Genomic DNA, 26,240 nt, shown 5'->3' on the forward strand with positions numbered 1-26,240 from the left:
TTTGACTTTTTTTCCCTGCTACCCCTCGTTGAGCCACTTGAGCCTGGAGCAGATGGAGAGATCGTAGTGGGGGGAAAGTAAGCAAGCAGAGAGAGAGAGAGAGAGAGAGAGAGAGAGAGAGAGAGAGAGAGAGAGAGAGAGAGAGAGAGAGAATTGGAAGAAGCCATGCAGAGAGTGAGGCAGCCCAGCTACGATGCTTGATGAACTGAACCACTGACCACCAGAAAGTCTATCTTACACTTTGACAGAGCCCCAGAGAGATCAAGGAATCAGATAGGACAGTCCTGAGGGGAGACATCAACTCATCATCTCCAACTGACGGGCTGAAACCCAGAGCAGGACGAGGAGAGCTCAAGACAAAAAAGAAAGAGTAAGAGACAAGGAGAAAGAGGCGAGTTCTACCGATGAGAGTTGAAGCAGAGAGGCAGAAGGAGATGCTCAGAGTGACCAGATAGAGAAGAGAAAAGTGAAACAAAAGTAACAGGATTGCTACAGGTGTGTCCACAAGGACCGCTCAAAGGGAAGGGCGAAACAAAAAGCTGTCCCAAGTGAAACAGGGAGTGAAAGAGCGAGAGCAGACAGAAGCAGAGGGACAGAGCTAGATCAGGATGGCCAACTCAGGTCTCCAGTTGTTGGGTTATTTCCTGGCGTTGGGCGGCTGGATCGGCATCATCTCCACCACCGCTTTGCCCCAGTGGAAGCAGTCGTCGTACGCCGGCGATGCCATCATCACGGCCGTGGGTCTGTATGAGGGGCTGTGGATGAGCTGCGCCTCGCAGAGTACAGGACAGGTGCAGTGCAAGATCTTTGACTCCATGCTCTCGCTGGACAGTGAGTACGATGTTTGAATTTAACTCTGCAAAACCGGACTAACTTGTAGTGTCTCTGATCTCCCCCTTCCAAACTGTTTAGTAAAACTTCTTCCAAAGGGATATTCTCATATATATTGTTAGTTCATGGTACCTGTCATATTTGAAACATGATGTAACTGACAAAATATGCAAAAAATCTTGGGTTGATGGCGCACTGCGTAGCTGATTAATTAGTGATATTTACTGGGTTATTCGTCAGATGATGGAAAAGCACAATTATAATTCTAGTAAGGCAATCATCTGCTCCTAAAGCATCACCAAGAAAGGCTTCTCTAATTATTTTAATCTCTCTATACTTCACACTGTATTCTCAGATTGTTTTCTTTCTTGGCTGCTCTCATTTAATTTTCTTTAATGAGCTTTTTTCATATAAGGAAGTTATGTGCTACTTTTCATCAGCAAGCATGATGAAGAAAGATCCAGAAAACAAACAAAAAAACTTTCGCCTACAGTTTGTCTTCCCAACTTTCCCCCGGGGAAATATCCATGGTGTTATATTACGAATCACAACATTTAGTGTAGCTGTCTGATTCATTTGGCCACATGTATTAATCAGCAGCAACAGTAGAAAGACAGACAAAGTCCCCGAGCCCTCGCTGTCTGGGACACATTAAAATCAGAAGCTGTAAATCTCACGGAAAATGCGTCTGTTCAAATCTTTAATGAAGGGCAATAAAAACTCTAAAACATCATGACACGTAATGTGTGAGCAGTGGGTGGGGGTCAGGAATGTGGGGTTCAGACATAAATTAGCTCAGAATATGAGCCTCCTGTCATCTCCGATCTGTAAGTAGGACCTAGTGACTCATAATTAATGGCACACAGATTATGGGAATTCATCCATCTACTTAAATCATCCTATTAGGGATTCTAATGAAAGACTACAGGGACTCAGTCAGAACTAAGTAAGTAATTAAGTAACTATGTAAGCAAGTAAGATAGTAAATAAGTAAGTAAGTACGTACGTAGTTAATTAATTAAGTAAGTAAGAATGTATGTATGTATGTATATGTAAGTAATTAATAAAGTAAGTCATAATAATAATATATCTTTATGTCAGACTCACAAGCAGTCCATAGCACTAGTAACTAAGTAATTAAGTAAGTAAGTAATTAAGTAAGTGTATGTAAGTAACTAAGTAAATATATAAGCAAGTAAGTTAGTAAATAAGTAAGTACGTACGTAGGTAATTCAGTAATTAAATAAGTAAGTAAGTAAGTAAGTATGTATGTATGTATGTAAGTAATTAATAAAGTAAGTAAGTAAGTAGTAATAATAATAATAATAATAATAATAATAATAATATATCTTTATTTCAGACTCACAAGCAGTCCATAGCACTAGTAACTAAATAAGTAAGTAAGTAAGTAAGTAAGTAAGTAAGTAAGTAAGTAATTCATTAAGTAATTAAGTAAGCAAGTGCCTAAGTAAGTGAGTAAGTAAGTAAGTAAGTAACTAAGGTAGCTAGCAAGAATACCAGCACGGGGCTGACAAGATTAAAATCAGAGCAGCAGCAGATGATAAGAGTAAAAGACAAATTAAAATTAGTTATTCGGATACACCAACCAATGAGGTTTTCAGTCGATGTGCTTACGGTTCCTGCTATGACACACTTGCCTTAAAGCAACAAATGAGGCACTTTGCAAACATTTTGGCGTCTTGGTGAGTCATTATATCAAAACACTTTGTGTGGCGTTCTGTGTGACGGCCCGGGTGCCCGAGCTGATCTCCCATCTCCTTTGGTTCATTGCAGCAATAAGAACAGCGTATTGTCCTTGCGGATGAATAGGGGCTGTTAGGAGAAGAAAAGGCCAGTGTTGAGCCAAACACCAGAGATATTCCCAGAATGCTCTCTGTCTTCCCCACACGCGCACATTGTCCATTAACACGCGCAGTGAGTACAGATTCAGACTGAAGACAAACACTAAGGGCTGCAACTAACAATTTATTTCACTGCCGATTATTTTTATTGTTTCCAATGGGTCCATAAAATCTCAGAAAATATTGAAAAATGTCCATCCCAGTTTCTCAAAGTCCAAGGTGATGTCTTTAAATGTCTTATTTTGTCAGTCTAAAACCCAAAGATATAAAGTTTAATATGATATAAAAGAGAGCATTTTCTTCCATTAATCGATTATCAACATAGTCAACGATGATTCGGTTAAATATAAATACCTCTGAATGAACACAGGACGGAAAAGTCGTGACCAAACATTCTTGCTCAATCACAGGTTTACTCAGGTGTTTTCCCCAGACAGATTATGAAATGGAGCAGATCAGCATCCAATCATGTGTCCGGGGATCAGAGAAGGCACAGCGGGTCTCAAACTTGTTTAAACACCCCTCTGCCGTCGTATTTGATCCAACACTGATTTTAATTCTGAAGCAGCTCCCAGGCTTCATCCGCAGCAGGAGCAGCATGTGATGGAGGGAATAATTGTTCACCAGACTGTGCGGTGCTCTGCTGATGTGGCCGAGCAGCTGTAGTGGAAACTGTTGGATCTGCTGCAAGGCAATGTTGTAGTCAAGAGACCACCTAAACCGAGACCTACTCATTACCAAGACCAGAGTGTATTGAGACCGAGACAAGACCAAGACTTTGAGGGGTTGAGACCGAGACAAGACCAAGACTTTGAGGAGTTGAGACCGAGACAAGACCAAGACTTTGAGGGGTTGAGACCGAAACAAGACCAAGACTTTGAGGAGTTGAGCCCGAGACAAGACCAAGACTTTGAGGAGTTGAGACCGAGACGAGACCAAGACTTTGAGGAGTTGAGACCGAGACGAGACCAAGACTTTGAGGGGTTGAGACCGAGACAAGACCAAGACTTTGAGGGGTTGACACCGAGACGAGACCAAGACTTTGAGGAGTTGAGACCGAGACGAGACCAAGACTTTGAGGAGTTGAGACCGAGACGAGACCAAGACTTTGAGGAGTTGAGACCGAGACGAGACCAAGACTTTGAGGAGTTGAGACCGAGACAAGACCAAGACTTTGAGGGGTTGAGACCGAGACAAGACCAAGACTTTGAGGAGTTGAGACCGAGACAAGACCAAGACTTTGAGGGGTTGAGACCGAGACAAGACCAAGACTTTGAGGAGTTGAGACCGAGACAAGACCAAGACTTTGAGGAGTTGAGACCGAGACAAGACCAAGACTTTGAGGGGTTGACACCGAGACGAGACCAAGACTTTGAGGAGTTGAGACCGAGACAAGACCAAGACTTTGAGGGGTTGAGACCGAGACAAGACCAAGACTTTGAGGAGTTGAGACCGAGACAAGACCAAGACTTTGAGGGGTTGAGACCGAGACAAGACCAAGACTTTGAGGAGTTGAGACCGAGACAAGACCAAGACTTTGAGGAGTTGAGACCGAGACAAGACCAAGACGTTGAGGGGTTGACACCAAGACAAGACCAAGACTTTGAGGAGTTGAGACCGAGACAAGACCAAGACTTTGAGGAGTTGAGACCGAGACAAGACCAAGACTTTGAGGAGTTGAGACCGAGACAAGACCAAGACTTTGAGGGGTTGAGACCGAGACAAGACCAAGACTTTGAGGAGTTGAGACCGAGACGAGACCAAGACTTTGAGGAGTTGAGACCGAGACGAGACCAAGACTTTGAGGAGTTGAGACCAAGACGAGACCAAGACTTTGAGGGGTTGAGACCGAGACGAGACCAAGACTTTGAGGGGTTGAGACCGAGACGAGACCAAGACTTTGAGGAGTTGAGACCGAGACGAGACCAAGACTTTGAGGGGTTGAGACCGAGACGAGACCAAGACTTTGAGGGGTTGAGACCGAGACAAGACCAAGACTTTGAGGGGTTGAGACCGAGACGAGACCAAGACTTTGAGGGGTTGACACCGAGACGAGACCAAGACTTTGAGGAGTTGAGACCGAGACAAGACCAAGACTTTGAGGAGTTGAGACCGAGACGAGACCAAGACTTTGAGGAGTTGAGACCGAGACAAGACCAAGACTTTGAGGGGTTGAGACCGAGACAAGACCAAGACTTTGAGGAGTTGAGACCGAGACAAGACCAAGACTTTGAGGAGTTGAGACCGAGACAAGACCAAGACTTTGAGGAGTTGAGACCGAGACAAGACCAAGACTTTGAGGAGTTGAGACCGAGACAAGACCAATACTTTGAGGGGTTGACACCGAGACAAGACCAAGACTTTGAGGAGTTGAGACCGAGACAAGACCAAGACTTTGAGGAGTTGAGACCGAGACAAGACCAAGACTTTGAGGGGTTGACACCGAGACGAGACCAAGACTTTGAGGAGTTGAGACCGAGACGAGACCAAGACTTTGAGGAGTTGAGACCGAGACGAGACCAAGACTTTGAGGAGTTGAGACCGAGACGAGACCAAGACTTTGAGGAGTTGAGACCGAGACGAGACCAAGACTTTGAGGGGTTGAGACCGAGACGAGACCAAGACTTTGAGGAGTTGAGACCGAGACAAGACCAAGACTTTGAGGGGTTGAGACCGAGACAAGACCAAGACTTTGAGGGGTTGAGACCGAGACAAGACCAAGACTTTGAGGAGTTGAGACCGAGACAAGACCAAGACTTTGAGGAGTTGAGACCGAGATAATACCAAGACTTTGAGGGGTTGAGACTGAGACAAGACCAAGACTTTGAGGAGTTGAGACCGAGATAATACCAAGACTTTGAGGGGTTGAGACTGAGACAAGACCAAGACCAAACAACTGAAACATACAGTATATACACATCTAATATTTATAGCTAATAATCACTAAATCCCTTTGGGTGAGGGGTGAAGAGATTTCTGGAGAGCTTTGGTAAAGAGAAAGATTGATAACTTTAGCTAGCTAGCTTCGCTAGCGTCACTTACACTTATCTTTCTTTATGCTTCCTTACTTAGTGCAGATAAACATTGCATCCTGCCCCAGAAAAATTTGAGCGTTAAAAACTTCATTTCCTGCATTCTGGTGATTTTTCCGGCAACAATTTCTGCCTTTTCTGCATCAATTTGTTGTGCAAATGTCTTTATGTAAAGGAAATGATTTTTATTATTAATTATTCTCCCGTATTGTTCAAAACTTTATGCACTTTTTGCATATTCAAAACATCACATGTGTTTCGGGATGATTTGTTTTTTAGGAACCATGTACATCTCAACAACAAATCTGTTAGAGAATGAGACCTTGTTAAAGCCAGAAGCTCCTAAGTTTAAATCTACAAAAGACATGACATTTAAAATCACAAGAAATCACTTTTTTATTTTTCACGGCCCCTGTGTGTTCTTTCACCCCCCCGATGTAGCACAAGTAGACAGACAGAGTTGTTTTTTTCTGTCAGATCACTTATAGATCTCAACATTTCCGACCGCACATGAAGGCAGCTTCATTTCACGGAGAAAGAGAAATATTCTAAATATTGGGGGGTTATGTGCAAGGTTATTATAGTAAATTGGAACTAAAACGAAAATGAAATTTTTTTGTAAACTGAAAATCACTAAAAACTATATTGCCAGGTTTAAAAAAAACTAATAAAAGTAAAAAATCTAAATGAACGTGAATCATCTCAGTTTTTGTTTGTTAGTGATAATATATTTTACTGCTGAGAAAAAGGAGACAGTTTGACATTAGATGGCACACGCCGTAATTACTTCACATTGGACACATTGGAAAGATTTAACATCATGGCTAACCATGTTTTCTTTATGTATATGTAGCTACATATGGCGTTTTTCCATTACATGGTACCTGCTCGACTCCCCTCGACTCTACTCTCCTTTTTTGGTTTTCCATTACGAAAAAAGGTCCCTGGTACCTGGTACCAGGTCCCTGGTACCTGCAGACTACTGATTGGTCGGAGAGAATCGTCCCTAATCACTGTGTCATCATCGGTAGCGACAGATGGGGGTGTCCTGAACAAACTGCAATGGAAAACGGAGGACGGGGCACCGCGTCCGAGTCGAGCCGAGCCGAACCGAGCTGAGTAGAGTAGAGCTGGTACTAGCAGTGGGTAAGCGCCATTAGAGACATAATACCTGGCCCTAACAAAAACTAAAACTACTGTAAAACCAAAACTAAATATATAAAAACTGAAACTAAACTAAAACTAGCAAACTCTGAAAACTATCTAAACTAAACTCAAATTAAATCCAAAAGTCAAAACTGGTATAAAATAAAAATTCATTGAAAATTAAAAACTATAATAACCTTGATCTGCTGCAGGTTTACTGAGTATTTTGCTCAAAAAGGAGCTGACGATCAGGATGATACACAGGATTTTTGTTTTCAGAGGAGTGTGGTGCCGAAAGGACAGCTCTTCAGAGCCAGATACATCTACACTAAGCGTGATATTAAAGACACAATGACTGACCTGCCCGAGCCAATCCGTCATTTAAAGGCGCTGACACACCAACCCGATAATCGTCCGTTGGACAGTCTGGCGAGGTCGGTGACTTGAGTCTGTTCGGTGTGTTCCGTGCCGTCATCCGCCGGAGGGTCTGTCGGCCTTAATTTTGGCCGACCTGACTTGCTGGGTTGAAGGGCGGGAAGTTGGACTCGATGACCAATCTGATTGGTGGAGAGCTAACCCGGAAATGGCGATGAATGACGGACGCCTCTCAAAATCTGACAAAAATCTTTTAAACTGACCTTTGTTGATCTGAAATGAAGACAGATTCAGCAACTGCACGGCCTATTAAAATGTTTTCCGAAACACGTTTCGGTGAACTATCTTCATAAAATACGAGATCGTATTTCGAACAAGCCGCCATCACTATTGGCTGGAGAAGCCAGACCCACGTGACACGTTCGTCATTTCCGGTTTTCATTTTTTGGGCGACAATACAGATTAGCGCTGCCTGCTGTTATGGAGATGTATTACGTCTCGTGCACACGCAGAAAGTACGCTCAAGTCAGCGTCTAACCGGTGTGTTCTGAGGCACTTTTTGGACCTCGGGGAGCCGACTGATCAGTCCGACGGTCGGCCGTCGGGTTGGTGTGTCAGGGTCTTTAGACGATAACGTGTGGCCGGGTTGGGTCAGTGGTAGAGCAGGCGCACATGTACTGAGAAGTTTATGCCTCGACGCAGAGGTCCAGGGTTCGAGCCTGACCTGTGACAATTTCCTGCATGTCTTCCCCCTTTCTCACCTAGCTGTCCTGTCAAATAAAGGCGGAAAAGCCCAAAAAATAATCTTAAAAAAAAAAAAAATATATATATATATATATATATTAGACGATAACATTGGAAAAATAAATCGTGTTTCTTGACTGTCATTGTTGTCTCCTGTTCTGTAATGTAGCCTACAGTCATGTCAAAGTGTAATTCTGCTTACTAAATGCAGCTTGAGATTCAGTAGATGAGTACACTGTCAATCGATTCAAATATTTAATCGCGATGAATCACATGATTGTCCCAGAGTTTCTGCAGGCTTCACTAAGTCAAATTTAAGACTTTTTAAGACCTTTTTAAGACAGTTATGAATGACATTCAAGACCTTTATCACAACATCAACTTAGCCCTGAATTCATTCTTTTCATTATTGTTAAACTTGCACTTCCCCATAGCCAAAGAATAAAATCCTGCTGTGGTCCAATCTGAAAGAGACTTGCGCCAATAACACAAATTCTGATTGGCTGCAATATAAGTAGCATGTTGGACTCATTTGTAGTCGTAATACAGGGAATTTGGACTAGCGTAAAGGGCCGTCCACACCAAGAACGATAACTATAAATCTATAGTTTTACAAATCGTTCTAACTCAAGTGGATGGTGGAGTCCACACCACCACTATAACGACGACGACAGTGGAGAACGATATCGTTGGGGTCACTTTCAGAGTGACTTGATGAACGATAGAAACACTGACAGCCAATCACAATCCATCTGAGTTTACCACATGGCACGGCAAAGAGAGACACTGCGGAGAGATTTGTTTCACACAGGTGGTTAGTGGCGTGACTTTTCCCCTCGGCGGGGCTACAACCTCAGATCTGTGTATTTTAAAGGAACACGCCGACTTATTGGGACTTTGTCTTATTCACCGTATCCCCCAGAGTTAGATAAGTCCATACATACCCTTCTCATCTCCGTGCGTGTCATAACTCTGTCTGACGCAGCCACCGCTAGCCTAGCTTAGCACAGATCCTGGAGGTAACCGGCTCCAACTAGCCTACTGCTCCCAATAAGTGACAAAATAACGCCAACATGTTCCATGTTGTGATTTGTAGAGTCACAGTGTGTACAAATAACAAGGTCACATACTGGGAACTATATTCTCAGAAGGTGAAGTACTGCTACTTGGGCGGAGTGATATTACTCCAACACTGAGCGAACTCCAGGCAAACTCTCTGCTCCTCACCATGGGGCTTCTCAGGTGCTGCGAGCAAATCACTCCACCCAAGTAGCAGAAAATGTAAGTGATAAAGCCTGATCCTCAGAACAAGAAGTCTCTCTTTAGATGAAGTGTTTTGTGATTCAGGATTAGGTTGAACCTCTGAAGACGTACAGGGTGCGGCCCTAACTCTTCTTATTTGTGTTCACTTGTTATTATCACGTTCATTTAGACAGCCCTACTTTAGATATTTTGGATCAGCTGCCCAAGAGCTAAATCAGCTCAAATCAGGGGACAATCAACTGACCAAATCCACACATCAATTTGTCATTTAAGGGATACGGCTGGTGTTATTACTGTATTTGTTTGTTATGGTCAGCAAATCCCATAAAAAGACCAAAACCAACAATGTGTTAGTCCGCCTTGCAATACTTTCTGACTTCCCTTAGCCTACAGTCTGGGCACTCAACCCTATGAAGACATAAATCACAAATATATACTTTAAAAAAGGCTCAGCAAATATTTAAATGAAGTTTATAGCAAATTTTCCTCAAACAGGAGGAAATAGTGCATTTGTGGTAGCAGGACGGTGTGTGTGGGATTGAGTCAAAATAAATTACAGTGTGTGTTGTCATGGTAAGAAGGATTATGTCACTCAGTGCAACAGGGTGGCTCATTGATGTGTTTTAATAGTTTTTGGGGAACAATGGAGTTCTATGGCACAGAGGAAGACGATATATCACACCCAATTCTTGCTAGTCAATACATACATTGCTGGTTTTGGTCTATTCTTGGGATCTTTTGACAATAACAAACATATAGAATATCACCTGTCTTTTACTTTTACAATAGAAAGGTATTCTTGATGGCTTGGTGCTCAGATCCAATCATGAATGTGAATAAACCACAATATTGATCCACAATGGCAAACATATTGTGTGAAGTTCAGGTCCAGGTTACTTTATTTGCTCCCTTAGGTAGATTTGTTTTGCAGCAAGAATATGACATCCATTATGACACACACAACTATGAAAACTAAATACTGAAAACTGATACAAGTACTCAAAATCTGATACAAATACTCAAGGTTCCACCAATCAGGACATAAATGTTATGAAATATAAATAAGTGAAATAAAAATCATTCAAATAAATATTCTCTCAAATAAATAAGTGAATGTCTTCCTGTCCAGAAGAGTGAGTGTAATGTTTCTGATCCCACATAGTGAACAATAACAGCCTCTATTCCACTCAACTTTTGTTTTTGTCCGTCTCATTTGCTGGGTTTAAGAGATTAGTCTTGGCTGGTTAGAGTAATCACGGGGTGATACCACCCTGTTTATTTACAGTAAGTAGCCTAAACTGATGTTTGCCAAATAAAGTGTGCTAATACAATCAAGTAGGACCAGGGGCGTAGCACAAACTTCTGGGCCCTGTAGAAAGGCATTCTCTATGGTCCCCTCCCAGCATCCACAGCTATTCATTCTAGCATCTTTTTGGGCCCTCCTCTCATGAGGGCCCTGGGTACTCTGTCCCCTTTTTCCCCCCAGTCTGACACCCCTGAGTAGGACAATCCAAACGTGGATTGAAAAAGGGCTGGAATAGCTGAGTGGGCAAACTGGAATAGCTGAGTGGGCAAACATATTACCTACGACAATACATAATAAAATGGATAAAAACACTATTTCCGTTCAAATCAACGTAGCAGAATGGTCAGAGCGGCAGCTGTTTTTATGTGTAGCACTGCCATGACAAAGGTGTATACGTACCTTTGTATAAACCGACTTGCAGCAAGTCTCGGAGGTGATGTTTTACATGAACGAACAAAACGAGCAGTGGAGTAACGTTAGTAACACTACGAGGCAGAGAGCCAGCCGCTAAATGAGTCAAATTTAACAACTTAATGCTTCAGCCACACAAAGCACATTGCTTTTGCCAGATTAGTGACAGCTTTGTTTCAGCTCGTTTTCTGTGACAGGTGGGGCGTGAGTTAGCAAGCTAACGTTAGCCAACTAACAAGGCGTCCGCTGGCTGGCTGGCTGGTTCTGTGGTGCTTTCATGCTGCTTTAGTCTACAGTATATCCACGACGTCCGGGATTGGTGGACTTGCCAGACCTTCCTCCGCAGTGCTGTGGAGGAAGGTTTGGCAATGCGAGACTAGGCCACGCTACACACGGACCTCCTTAGTTTACCTTGATTGACAGCTATTGTTCAGGAAGTGCCCAGGATAGCACCAAAGATAAAGGACTGTATAAGTGTCTCCCATCCGTTCTGTTGATGGGATATGTGTGATGCTTTTTAAATGTCCGTAAATCCCTGCAGATGTAAGCGACCTTATCTCTAACATTAGAGCCAGCCTTAGCTAACATGGTTGTTGTAAGCCTGGCCAGCCATGGCCTTTCTATCTATTTTATTTCTATGCGTACGACACATTCACAAGTGACCTCACAATGGGACCTTACAGTGCCTACACACACATCAGCAAGCACACATATTTATTGGATGCTCGTGGCTGGCACTGCCAACCTTGGCACTGGAGAGAGAGGGCCTGGTGGGTGAGTGAGCCCTCCCTCCCTTCTTTCTTTCTTTCTTTTAGCCTTTCCTTTACCCCAAAGGCCCTCAAACTCCCTTTTGGTTTGCTACCAACTGAAACTGGTCAGAGCATCGGCCCACACACCCTCAGAAAAATAAAGAGGAATGCTCAGAATGGATGAAAGAAAAGGAAATCAAACCTCTCTCTGTTGAAGACTATTCAGAGACTCCATCAAAAGAAGCTCCGGAGCCATAAATCAGACTTCAAAGATTGTCCCCCCATCATAAGTCCCTTCAGATCGGCTTCTGAAATGTTACTTCACTGCTGCACCATGAATGATGGTGTGTGTATTTCTGTCACAGATGACAAATGATGACTTCAGGTTCCTGCTCAGGCTGTTGCTCCACAGCACTTTTTGAAGTGATTTTCTTTTCATATATCTATAGAGGCACATTCTTTTATATTCTAGCTTAGCACGGAATTTTATTCTTGGCATTGGGTACAGCAATTTGACATAATGATCTCAACTACAGGTCCGATTGCTAGCTTTTGTTTCGAAGCTTTGAAGACCATGATGTGTGAGTGAAAGCTACTGGAAAAAAGGTATTTTCAGACTAGTCAATACTATTTTATTCTACTCTTCTAAATATAAATGGACTGCATTTAAAATATAAATACAGTGCTTTTCTAGTCTTAAAGGTCCAATGTGTAGGAATTTCTCCCATCTAGCGTTGAGATCATATATCATCAACTCTCTCTCACCACACAGTTCAAAGTACGTATCACAGCTACGGTAGTCTTCACGCTTCAAAAAGCCGGTCTCTTGCTCTTTTCAATCTCCTTTTTCTTTTTCTGGGCGAAGAAGAAGAAGACTCCTGTTCCTGAAATTTGGATTTTGAATACGTGTGGTCCTCCATGTTTCCTTCCTCAAACTTGCCGGGGCCGGGAAGCTACGATACCCGTTAGCAGCATTAGTAGCAGCTGTGAGTTTATCATGTGACAGTGAAAACGTGAAAGGTGGAGCAGTATGTCCTGTATGTCCCTTACCGGCTAACGTATTTCAAGATGGAGCATGAATATGGAGCGTCTACCCCAGTTCATGCAAACGCAAATGTAAAATTTCAAGCCAAAAGGAATATGGTAAAAATTCATGAAAAAGGACAAGTTTGTGAACGGGCAACACAGATTTTGATAATGAACAACTAAAGACGTTACACACTGGACCTTTTAACGACTACTCAAAGCGCTTTACACAGTACAGGCACCACTTTAAGAACATTAAATGCAGTTGAAAGCCCTGTATTAAGTGTACCTTTTTTCTGCATAAGTCTGTTTTAGGGATTTTAGAGACTTTGGTTTAATGTGATTGTTGCCTTTCTCCTGTGATGTATAAACACTGACTTACACTTCCAAGTCATTGTTATTTGAAGCTTATGCCTGTGACCTTGTCTGCTAAACATGTATGAAAGGCTCTGTTATGTTTACTTTAAATACCATATTTGTCAGCTTTGTCGGTTATCAGAATCAGGATATTGAACTTTGCATGTTTTCTACCGCTGCTGGGATTTCAACAATCCCCTCGCTGTTTGTAAAAGAGACACACTCCATCAGTATTTTGACATTATCATCAAGCGCTTAGCATCACTTCAAACACGTTTGTGAGCGTTTTGCGTTTGAGGCAGCAATGTCTGATCGCCGTGGCGACAGCCCCGTGAAAACAATCTTGCTTTGTGACAAAGCCACACTAATCCCACTGTGTGCAACATGTAAAGCAGGCCCTCCTACAGCTGCTCTGTGTGTGACAGAGAGTTGTGGGTTTCATCTGTGTCTATTCCACCTACAATCATTACGTGTGTGCAGATATTGTGCATTTGTACATATGTATGTGTGTGCGTGTGTGTGTAAATACGTGTAACTATGTTCCTCCCACTAAGTTATGTGTGCTGAGGCCTGTGTGGGCGGCACATTAGATTTTTGAGAAGGCAAAAACCACACTGGAATTATCTGGAGAAGATTTGCAGGATCATTGCAGGGTCCCAGACATAGAAATAAAATGGATAGAAAGGCCATTCTCATTTAAACCAACGTAGCAGAATGGTCAGAGAGGCATCTATTTGCATGTGTACCATTGCCATGGCAACGTATAAACTTGCGGAAAGTCGCAGCGGTGAGGTTTTGGAGTAACAGTCAAACAAACAGTGGAGTAGTAACAATACGAGGCAGAGAGCCAGCCGCTAAATGAGTCAAATTTAACAACTTAATGCTTTATCCACACATAGCGCATTGCTTTTGCAAGATGACTGACAGCTTTGTTCGGCTCGTTTTCTGTGACCGATGTGGCGTGGGGGTAGCCTGGTCCTACCAGACTATGGTACATTGGTCTTTTGAGGTGAGATTTAAATGTAGTTAAGTTGTGTCAGGCTGTCAAATGTGTGAGGGCAGGGAGTTCCAGAGCCTGGGAGCACCGTATGGCTGGTATCTGAAGCTGAATTAATCAGACTCTTAATAGCTACGACGTTCCACTTCCGGGATTGCTCCGTTGCCGCTGGAAATTCTGCTGGATTTCACTCTTTTCGGCCGTATGTCCGGTACCTTCCGTTTTTTTGACTTTTAAACTCTGGTGGATTTCTGAGGACTATGGTTAACTGCTCCTCAGATCTCTGCAGGGTAAATCCAGACAGCTAGCTAGACTAACTGTCCAATCTGAGTTTTCGACTAAACTTTTGAAACGTACACAAGTTCCACCAAAACAAGTTCCTTCCAGAGGCTATTTTGCAACCGCACCGGGTATGCTGAAGATGCTTAGCGCTGCCCAAGACGATTGTGATTGGTTTAAAGAAATGCCAATAAACCAGAGCACGTTTTTCTCCCATCCTGGAATGCTGTGTGGACTAGCCAGACCTTCCTCCGCAGCGCTGTGGAGGAGAGTCTGGCAATGGGGGACTGGTTTTGTACTAATCAAATGACCCCGGCAAACAGTTCAATGGCCTTTCTATCCATTTTATTTCTATCGTCCAAGATCTTGGCCAAGAAAGTCACCTCTGGAAATGAAAAAGCTGGAATTAACAGCAGTGGACTCCCTAATGAGCTTTCTGTCAGAAATGCATGCGGTCTCCCATCAATCCTGCATGGCGTGTGTAGCTTCATTCCTTTATAACCATCACTTTAATGTCCAAAAATGTGCGTTTTATTCCAAGTGACAGATTAAAAGACTATTTGTTTCTCATCTCCTCACCACTTTCTTCTCTCCCCTCTTTCTCCTTCCCTTCCTTCTTCCATATCTTCTATTGTATCACCACTCACCATTCTGTGCTCCCATCTGCAATCCCTGCCTCCTCCTTTCCTTTCCTTTATCCAGTCCACATCCAGACATGTCGGGCCCTTATGGTAGTGTCAGTACTGCTGGGCTTTATCGGCATCATCGTCAGCGTGGTGGGCATGAAGTGCACTAAGGTGGGAGATAACAACCCAGTCAGCAAAACCCGCATCGCTGTCACCGGTGGAGCTCTGTTCCTGCTCGCAGGTGGGATTTCTGCTGTGTTCTGTAAACGCTTTGGTTAGTTCGCAACCAGTAATCTACTGCAGCATCTCCTGCAGCCAGTGCATTAAGCAAGAGTGGTTTTAGTAATTTTCTAGCTTTATATCTCGCACCGGGGATCTTCTCTCTGTAATTAAAGTCCCTGCTGTAAACAGGAAGTGGTCATTTGCAAGGCATTAGTCGCTGACCTCATAAACCACAAGCCCAGGGGAGAAAATTAGAAAACATTCTCCAATTCATTTGTGTGTTTTATTGTTGTTGTTGTAGCTACACTGAATGCTTGCAGATCTTACATAAACTGATACAGAGAACTAATGCTCTCATATGAATATTTTCTCCCTCCACAGGTCTATGTACACTGGTGTCTGTGTCCTGGTATGCCACTCAGGTGTCCTATCAGTTCTTCAACCCAAATACACCACCCAACGCCAGGTGTGTAAAATAATCAAGGTTGAAGAAGTATTCAGATCCTTTACTTAAGTACAAGTACTAATACCACATTGTATATAATACTCTGTTACAAGTAAAAGTCCTGCAGTGAAAATGTTACTTAAGTAAATGCATGTATCGTCAGGAAAATGTACTATGAAGTAATAGTATTAAAAGTAAAAGTACTCGATGCAGAAGAATCCTCACATTTTAGCAACTGGAAACAATGCAAACAGTTGTGTGTTTAATGGTCTGATCATCTCAGCTGGACTTGTAGGCCATTATATTGTTGGGTAGTTTACTTTATAATCAAACATCAGATTTTATAAACTACATGTGTTTTGTGTGCAAAAATCATAATTTGGAAATTAACTAGTAACTAAAGCTGTAACAGATGAATGTAGTGGAGTAAAAAGTACAATATTTCTCTCTGAAATGTATCGGAGTAGAAGTAGAAAGTTGCAGGAAAAGAAAAGTACAAGTATACAGGGGCGTAGCACAAAATTCTGGGCCCTGTAGAAAGGTATTTTCTATGGGCCCCTCCCAGCATCCACAGCTATTCATTCTAGCATCTTTTTGGGCCCTCCTCACATGAGGGCCCTGGGTACTCAGTCCCCTTTTAACTATTTGGTGTATACAAACCTGTACAGTGTAGGTAAGAAAAGAAAAAAAACATTTTAAAGGATAAAAAGTGCAAATTCAAGCTCAAATAAAATCAGAAAAGGCTCTCCGTACCGGCGTGTACGGTACCAGGAGGTCAGAGATATTCGAGGTGCGAGGCCGTGAAGAGCCTTAAAAGTGATCAGTAAAATCTTAAAATCTATTCTAAAACATGGGAGCCAGTGGAAAGAGGCTCAAACAGGAGTGATGTGGTCACGTCTCTCTCTCTCTCTCTCTCTCTCTTTCTCTCTCTCTCTCTCTCTCTCTCTCTCTCTCTCTCTCTCTCTCTCTCTCTCTCTCTCTCTAGATAGATATATACATAATGTAGGGTTGTCAAGGGTGGTATATATAAGTATTGATGGTAAATGTGACACATTTTATTCAGCATGTATGTGCCATTTAAATTCTTACTGTCATTATTTATATTGGCTGATTAAAAGGCATTTTACAGTCTACTTTGTATGGGACTGTTTTGTAGCAATGGGCAAATGTAGCTAGTTTCTTTACATAATCCAAAAATCTTGGGCGGCGCTAAGCTCCGGACGCAGCGACGGTGGCTCTGCTAAATAGTCTCAGGAAGGAACTTGTTTTGGTGGAACATTTGCACCCCGCAAAAGAAAACGGCACATACAATATTAAATTAAGTTAACTGATCACACAATACAGTAACTTGAGCTATTTAAATGAGCTGATACATGGTTAAACCTCATTGGCTCTTACCAGTGTATCTCCGTGTGTACTTCGTCCACAGCAATCCCACCAATCAGTCCCAAAACGTCCCAGTTAGACAGGAAATGCCGTAAACATATTCTTTGTAAATCTTTACAATCGTTCACCGAAAGAACCAAACAGGATTATTACACGATCCAAATTTTCTTCAAAAGCTGCCATTTTTGGCGTGTAGCTTGCTAGGGATTTTCATTTGCTCTCCCTTTAGAGATGGGCTTTCTAAAAATAGGAAATACAAAGGTGTGTGTCAAGATCTCGAGACAGGCAGTACGTATCATACTCTCACATGGGTCATGAGGTTCATTTTGAGACTTGGGTTTTGAGTAAAACTACTAATTTAGACACAATATTCTTTAGATTAATATTTCTTCTATACTGTGTGAGTGAGGAAGTGAGTCAGTCACAGCCATACTGTATACATGTGCTCTGTCCAACCTTTTCCTCTCTCTCTTGCACAGGTATGAGTTTGGCTCGGCCCTGTTTGTGGGCTGGGCGGCGGCCAGTCTGACGGTTCTGGGCGGTTCCTTGCTGTGCTGCTCCTGCTCTAAAGAAGACGTGCGAGGGCAGCAATATTACCGCCAATCACAGCCTTCCACAGCCAGGGAGTACGTGTAAACCCCACCCCCCTTCCAGCAGCCACCCAAACAGAGAGCATCGGACACCCACCCCCCTTTTTCCTCAAATTATACTCAAAACAAAAACAGAAAGACTATCATGTGGCGCACACACACACACACACACACACACACACACACACACACACACACACACACACACACACACACACACACACACACACACACACACACACACTCACACACACTCACACACATAGCTACTCATACAGTATTACACACAAGCACATCCACCTGTAGGATGTATTTTATTGGCTAAAAATACTACAAACTTTAATAAATTATTTGTGAGCAGACAACCTACATTTCATCATCCAGTTTACTGATATAGATATAGATAAAAAGTTAGCTATTGTGACTGGAAACTTCTCAAATCTATTTAAAATTAGCAGCTGCTTGAAATCTGACCCTCAAAAATCACAACTACTCACTCACACACTACTCACTGAGTCATCCACTAATAGAAAAAGGGAAACAAATGACAACATGGAAAGACAAAATGTAAGGTGTATCACAGCCGATACGCAGAGAGAACGGACATGGAGCTAGACATAACGGTAGAGGAAAAACTTGCTGAACTTTTCTTGGCATGCCCTATGCTTCCTGATTGGAGCTGCGTCTGTGTTTTGCCTCCATATTGTTTTGTGTATTCACACTCCACTGGTGCAGTTATGTTGTGTCAGGATAGAGCCCCAAATTCACTGTACAAAAGCTTGGAAAGGTTACCGTACTGTTGTGGAAGAAACAGAGGTTGGCTTGTACAATCTCATCCAGGAAAACAGGTCAGTTAGGCCAGATCACAGAGGACACGGATGTCTCCTGCTCAAACTGTAAGCACAGCAGCAGGTTGTCCATGTTAACACAAGGACATGTTTAGCGCTGTTTTCATCATCGTTAAGCAAACTATGTGTTTACACAGAGACACAGTTATGCTGGTGTTTGTATCTATTCAACACAGGAGGAGGCGGTACGCAATAAGAAGTCCACTCATGTGGACAAAAGTCAGAAGTGGCGGCACTGGTTAGCAGTACCAAACTTGGAGCTAAAAGAAGCACATAAAATGTGCAAGATAAAATAGAGAGGCGAAGTCCCTCCCCTTCCGGTGGACCTCATGTGAACTTATTTCGGAAAAGTTATGTACGGTAGTGAATGGGATGGGGAGAGACTAATTATTTTTTTATCCTGTTTGAATTAAGCCATGAATTACACATATGATGTTTGTCAGTTTTAAAGATATTTTGCAAGTCAAGAAAGTCAAAGTTTGCTGTAGGTTTGTTGTAGTACAACTTAGTTTTGTGTGAAACTGCTCAGTGAACTACATATCTACATATTTATGTCCGCTTGCTCGAGGATCGGCTTGCTCGCTAGCTAGCTAGCTTAGCTATGTTCCACGACACATGTAACGTTATCTTACCTGATGTGTTTTATCCAACAAAGTTTTATCAGCCGAGAAGAGAAAAACAAGCAAGATCTGTTACTCGTAGTAACTTTATATCCCAGTGCGAAACACACAGACATCGTAGCTTCAGCTAGACGTCACCTCTGCGACTTTAAAGTGTGTAGTCCTCCTAATTACGCATTTTCAGTCTTGTTTTTCAACAGTTTTACAACAAATTCAGACTTTCTTCACTTTCAAAATTATCTTTTAAATTGACAAACATAGTGTAATTCATGGCTCAATTCAAACAGGATCAAAAAAGTATTAGTCTCTCTCCCCATTCCCTGCCATACATACTTCTTCTGAAAAAAGGTCCCATGGTGGTCCACCGCAAAGGGAGGGACTTCGCCTATCTATGAACTGCCTAATTGTGCTTGATGAGAAGGGTTACGAGCCCATTCCAAAACAAATAATGTTTGTCACGGAGACCAGGCCCATAGCCAGAAGTTCAGAAATACAGAGGTCTAAGTCCCCCCTCCCTGAATCAAAATAACACAGAAATCAGCATACAAAATATCCACCAACTGTAGTTTTTAATTGACTGTAAAGTCCCCCTGGGTTCAAAAATTCCAGAAGAAATGCACGCTCTCAGTCGACGGCCTGATGAAGACAGCTTACGTGTGATTAAACTAACCAAAATGACAGTAAAGAAGCAGATGTGTTCATTGTCCTGTGTAATTAAGGCCTCAGACAGCCATTTTGTAACAGCTGTGGAACGTCCTCACTTTAAATGAAGCTAGTTCTTATATAGTCCTGTTTTACACAACAGTCGCTTGATGAGGGCTGCGCATGAAGACACAATCTGAACTGCAGGAGTGGAGGTGAATTGTTAGTAAAAAGGTGTCTGCTGAGTATGAATGCTGTTAATGATCATATCACCATTTTACTCTCTACTTAGGCTACATCTACACTACTATGTTTTGGTTTAAAAAAGGAATGTCTTTTGCTACGTTTACGCCTCGCGTCCACACTTCTCCAGCGTTTCCAAGCCCCTAAAACAGAGACAATTGGAAACACTGCAGCCCCCGTTTTGGTTTGAAAACTCCAGGGTTGCTTTGTAGTCTGGACGGGCACAAACGGAAACATTTGGAAAAGACGCCGTCAGTCAGTCTTATCGGTTAGGTAGTCTTACAGACCTTTCAGTAACAGTTCCACCTCGTCGTTGGTCCAAGCTAATATATCCCTGCTCTTACTTTTCGCCATAGTTGTTCTTTGTCCGAAGTATTTCCTGTATTTCCAATTTATATATCCATGATTTTCAACCGCAGAGTAACATCAGACAATCAGCTTCCTGTTTACACCGGCACACACATGCCCAGTGTGTGTGAATGGTCATGTGATATGTGATGTCAGATGTGTTAATATGGACGGAGATTAGCTCTGCTAAAACTCTTGTGTGGACAGAGATTGTTTTTGTCTCAAAATGAAAATGTATTAGTGTAGATGTAGCCTAAGAGAAAGTGGAGGCTCTCATTGACACCCATCACCATCCTCCATTTCCTAATCATCATTTCAGATTCATACACTCCATCTCATAATCTCTTGTATAACCAATGTCTAAGATCTTAACTAATACATGTACTTCTCACACAGGTATAATCTCGCTGGGGATCATAAGCTATGAGACATTAGCATTATTACTTTACAATGGACTTTTAGCTAGCATGGTGCTTTAAACAATTGTAAATAATATAAACAATGTCTATTTAACTTCGACGCAGTAGAACTATGGGTGTATAGCAAACCACTGACTACTCCAAGTGGATGAATTACAAAAGATATCTGCAGCATTTTGAAAATGTGCCCCACGTTAGAGCCTGTAAAAGTCAACAGTCGGCTAAATTGGCTCGTGAGTTCCCTCTTGATGCTCCCACATCAATTTGCCTTCATTTGTGTTTCTAAAAGCGCTGGTCCATCACTGTTCCAGATAATAAAGCCATTAACCTTTCTCAGAATTGCTCCCGGTCCCCCCAGTCCCCCCATTTCCCAATCATATGGCCTCTCTTCTTGGTAGACACTTGTTTGTGGAGTGCTCTGTTATTGTCAGGTTGGGGGGTTGTAGGTCTATAGGGAATTCCTTGCGCCCTTTAAATAAAAGGGGGATGTCAGGTGCCACTGGTCTGTCATTAGCAGCTGTGCTTTGAATAGGGATTGCTCAACAACAAGTATGATGAATAACTACCTGTAAAGCTATGTCCAAAGAAAAGAAAATATACATTTAAAGTAATTATTTGACATTTTTGAAGTAAGCTTATTTGCTTTTTTTGCCGGAAGTTAGATGTGAAGATCGATGCCACTCTCAGCAAGAAAGCCACCAAATGTATTTCCCAAAATATCAAAGTAATCCTTAAAATAAAGCTGATGAACAAGCAGCTATCTTAAGCAGACTACAGCCATATACACATGACGTAACTTTCATTAGTTAGTCCATAATTATTAATATTTATTTGAAATATGTAATCTCTTTAAAGTGTAGATTACTGGCGAGCTGACATGTAGCATCAGCTGCCATGCTCCTTCTTACTGACTATGTTTACATACACTTATTATTCCAGTTTTTGCCCCTATTCCAACTAAGCTGTTTACATGGCTAATGAAAGACAACATTTCAATAATATTCCCGTTTACATGCAGCCGTGAAAAATAGGATTTAAAAAAAAGGTTTCCTTTGGTGGCGGACTTGTTTGACTGGGGACTGACCTTTTCTCCGACGCTCCATTGTTCCGACCTCTCAATAACCCGAAATATTCCCTTTGGTCCTACAGCCCACTAGTCCGACGTCCCTTTGTTTCGAAAAAAAAAAAAAAACTCTGCTGCGACATCCCATTGTTCCGACAATATAGGGTTAGGGTTAGGGTTAGGGACAATTATTTATAATATTTCTTTAGGATTTTTGCCTTGTTTAACATGTCGGGAATCCTGAAGTTTCCTGTTTGAAACAGCCAAGATGAGGCGTCTTCTCACTGATCAATCAGAATCAGAATCAGCTTTATTGGCCAGGTTTGCGTAGACAAACAAGGAATTTGACTCCGGTTAATCTTTGCTCTCAAAGTACAACACTTAACATATTAAGAATTAAAACACAGTTGACGTTAAGAATATAAAAAAAATAATGTACAGTATAACAATACAATAGAATTTACAATTTTACAAAAAATATACAAAAGAGAGGGAAGGAATAGTGCAATATCGGTCAATAGACTGAGATTTTAGGATTTAAATATCAGTACAGTGCAAGGCAGATCAGTGCAATGGTAATATATTAATAACAATATTGTAGTTGTAGGATTGAAATAGACATGAGATAGATGAGCAGAACAGTGGTGGTTGACTTTGTTCAGTGTGAGGGTGGGGGCTATTTCTGAGCGTTCAACAGAGTGATCAAGTTAGTTTCACATTGGTTATTGCAGGGATAGCCTATGCCCCATTCCTATTCATTATCATTGCAGGCTTATGGAAATATAAATACATATCCAACCCAAAACTAACTTTACCCTGTTGGACTTTGGACTTAGCCTACATTTTTATTTCGGTTTTTCAAAGATACGCTAAATATTTAAATGTGTTAATAAGCTAGAGCTTGTTATTTTTGATTCACATTTTAGATTATGGGAGGTGATCCGCAAAAGCCTAGCCTGGTTGACAGCAGACCCTTCTCAGTTGTAACTGAGAGTGGGTCTGGGGAAGGCTCATTGACAGTTCATTTCCAATGGGGCGTCACCGACGGACGCCGCTCAAATGCCTCTGGGTGCATTGGATAGTACTTCAACCAATCAGAACAACGATCCGGGTGACGCTGCGCTTCGGTAGCCGTCATGTTGAATGTAAACAAAAAGCTGCTCGCCATCGCTGCGCTATCGTCGTTACGTAAAGCCCGCCTCAACGGTTATGATTGGTGTAAAGCTCGCCTCAGCGGTTGTGATTGGTCCCTCGATTTTGGGGACATTGGAAATGGGTTTGAATGGGCTCTTGGCCAGACTGACTTGCAGAGCAAATCTCAAATTTGCCGGAAGTTCGTCAGGGTTTACCCAGGCTAACAAAAGCCTATATGGTCGGAACAATGGGATGTCGGAGCAGAGGGTTTATTTTTTTCGAAACAAAGGGACGTTGGACTAGTGGGCTGTAGGGCCAAAGGGAATTTTTTGGGTTATTGAGAGGTCGGAACAATGGAGCGTCGGAGAAATGACATGGCACCATTCAACCGTGCGAACACAGCCTCGTTCCTTCAACCACCTTCTTGAAAACATCGGTGTTGTGCCTTTCATAATGTTTAAAAGTAGCTGTGTTTCTCCTTCCGACCAGAAATGTGGACTTATTTTTGGGGAATGCATCTCTACCGCAGCCCTGCAAACTGTTGGCTGGTTGGTTTGTGTACAACAACCACAGTAATGCACAGAGCTGACCATAAGCCGCAAACAGGCAAGAGGCCGTAAACTGTCACAAATTGCGGTGAAACCCCTGATTGAGACACATATTACGAATGTCCAAAGAATGCTTCTAAAACCTGAATAATACCAGCATGTTCCACGTCTTAATCAGAAAATGCTATATTCGTAATATCCAAACGGAATATGCTGTTTACATGACCCGTATCAAATTCAGAATATTGTCATATTCTGAATAATAATAGTGCATGTAAACGTACTGACTGACTTTCTATCCTTTTTGCTCACATCTTTATAATCAAGCTTTCTTTCTAACACATCACAACTGTTGTGAGAATGTGAGAGGTCTTGATGTGTCTCTTATTTCCCCTCCTGTCTTCTAATCCTGTTCTTCTCTGACTGTCTTCTTCTCTCCTCTAATTCAGGGCAGAGTTGTTGAGTGAAACTAGTTTCCCTGACTGATCAGCCCCTGCCTTTTTATCGAGGACTGTCCGACCTGTCCAACCACTGTCTTCCCCCCTTTTTTTCCCCCCGGTTATCTCTTAGACCCTAGAGTTGGACCTCTTGTAGTAGAATATCTGTTTTCTTCAGTACATCTGCACCTTATCAGTTTGAATTGGAACCAAGATGCATTGTCTTCTCCCATTTTTTCCCTATACCTTCTGAGCCTTTTCTGTAAATATGGACTCTTAAAGGATATGTGATCAGACCTTCTATTTAAGAAATGAGGCGTCCTCCTCCATTTCAGCCTGTCAACCCTCTGCTCCACCTCCCACACCCTCCTTTGTCCCATTACTGGCCGAAAGTTAACAATGAGTTGAAAACCCTTTGTGGTTTTGTTGCGCTGATTTATGATTTCACTTATATCCTATGACCTCTGGGTGCTTTTGTAAATGTGTCTTTTGGGTTTATTTTGTGCGCTGTGACTGAACTGTCTTTTTTTTCCCTTTTGAATTGCAGACCAAATGTTAAAAGTACCCCACCAGAGAAAAGGGAGCAGTACTTGTAGTTTGGGAGAGTCTTCTGGCCTTACCATGGTTTAGATTCTGTCAACAGACAAAACTCTCTCACTGAGGAACTCAAAACAAACAGACAGCATTAAAGAAAGAATTTATGAACAGCAACCTTTCAAGCATATTGCAGCAACATAAATTAGAGTCTTTGTTGAAGTAAAATAAATGGTTTTCGAAGGTTTTATGAAGAAGTTGCTTCAGAGGGATTGAGAAAGATGATATCCATGTCTTGTCTGTTTTGTTGACTTTGGGAGAGACATTCAGGGTATGTTTTCTATAACATGTTAAAATGCCCGGGTGTATATACCACCTACTTTATTCATTTTTTTCCTTTTTTTTTTACTACATATATAATGTTTTACTACAGTGCCTTATAACACGTGTTTGTGCACATGCATGTTTTTGACTTCATGGATTCTTTATAGTGTCCCATCCCATCTGAGGGATGTGTGTCCATACATGTAGTTCCTCTGCCAGCAGATATGTATGCCCTTTTTTCTATTGTTGGATTTCTGAAAATGAATGTGAAGCTACTCTACAGTACCACTTGTAAAAACAACAAAGACATACATATGATAGATCGTCAGCATTGTGCCTTATGCCACTGTCTGTAATAAGCTGTTTGCCTGTTTCCAAGTAGCCTGGATTGAGGATATACCCAGTACATTCAACATTTTGTTTCAAGTGCCAATATGATTTTGTGTGAATGACAGTCATTGTGTTATTGACTTTAAAGGTACTTTTAATGTACTGTGCTGTGTGTTGTCTCCTGTAGCCTACTAAGGAACACCAGTTTTGCTGAGTGTTCAAATGCCCCTCTGATGCCTGCATTTATTTACCATGCCATTCCTTTCTCTAATATTTACCTCCTCAATGTTGTGTACCATCTCATTTACAGTATACCCCTGTCTGTTTCTTTTAGAATAAAGTAAACAGAGACATAAAAATGGATTTGGTTATGAGTCAGTGCTTCATTAGTTGTTTCCTAACTTTTCACCCTCGCCTGACGTTTTCGCCCACTCCCCCCCCAGTCGTTCCTCTGTTTCAGCTCAAATACTTCTTTTGCACCCTGTTGTTCAATAATTGCAGACGTGGAATTCCACTTCTGCTCCACTGGTCTGTGGCACATTCTCAAAGGTGGACTCACAAAGTTAAAAAGGCTCGAATGTTCTTCTTGTGTTGGGTTTCAGCTATAAAACCGTTGTTAAATCACATGCAAGCTTGGAATTAAAGGGTCATTTTTTTTCAACCTGGACCCTGTTTTTCACGTGCATTGGTGTCTAAGTGACTAATGGTCCTGTGTTGAGAAAGAACGCTGGAACCGACACCTGCCAACCTGCAATGTAATCCTATAGGGCAAATGTACATTGTCAATTTCAGTCCACTAAAAGTGTTTTTTTTTTGCCACTGACAGGCTCAGATTATTATTCTAAGTGTCTGACAACATTATGGAAAGGCTCCCTACAGAGATAGACCTTTATGTTAAAGAGTAAAGTCATTTTTGTTTAACATGAAGCAGCTCCGAAATCACCATCGCCAAACCCACCAGACTCCATGTAAATAATCAGCACTTATAGCGTGTATAGAGCCAGCATATTTCCACATGTAAATGGGTGAATTAAGGGTTTATTTCTACCAAACCAGAGTGGTGATTGTTGGAACAGTGGAAAGATGAACCAAGACGGCTTTTG

General features: G+C 42.0%; 1 protein-coding gene across 2 annotated transcripts; it reads left to right on the plus strand.

The window, feature by feature from the left end:
- On the plus strand, nucleotides 1-25,500 carry cldn19 (claudin 19). Of its 2 annotated transcripts, none has more exons than XM_031280239.2 (5): nucleotides 1-831; nucleotides 15,081-15,245; nucleotides 15,608-15,692; nucleotides 17,537-17,683; nucleotides 23,962-25,500. In XM_031280239.2, the coding sequence occupies exons 1-5, from the start codon at nucleotides 609-611 to the stop codon at nucleotides 23,996-23,998; spliced, it is 657 nt and encodes a 218-aa protein (XP_031136099.1). In that variant the 5' UTR covers nucleotides 1-608; the 3' UTR covers nucleotides 23,999-25,500. The 2 variants fall into 2 exon arrangements, with proteins under 2 accessions (XP_031136099.1, XP_031136096.1); XM_031280236.2 differs by having other exon boundaries at nucleotides 3-831; nucleotides 24,497-25,500.
- The last annotated feature ends 740 nt before the right edge of the window (nucleotides 25,501-26,240 follow it).

This window comes from Sander lucioperca, chromosome 6 (assembly GCF_008315115.2).
Source record: "Sander lucioperca isolate FBNREF2018 chromosome 6, SLUC_FBN_1.2, whole genome shotgun sequence".
Classification (NCBI taxonomy): domain Eukaryota; kingdom Metazoa; phylum Chordata; class Actinopteri; order Perciformes; family Percidae; genus Sander; species Sander lucioperca.

Excerpts from the sequence above, each read along its gene's own strand:
- cldn19 (XM_031280236.2), top strand. The coding sequence starts at position 609 with ATGGCCAACTCAGGTCTCCAGTTGTTGGGTTATTTCCTGGCGTTGGGC. Across the intron at positions 15,246-15,607 it reads AGCTCTGTTCCTGCTCGCAG|GTCTATGTACACTGGTGTCT; the intron begins GTGGGATTTCTG and ends CTCCCTCCACAG. Across the intron at positions 17,684-24,496 it reads CAGCCTTCCACAGCCAGGGA|ACCAAATGTTAAAAGTACCC; the intron begins GTACGTGTAAAC and ends TTTGAATTGCAG.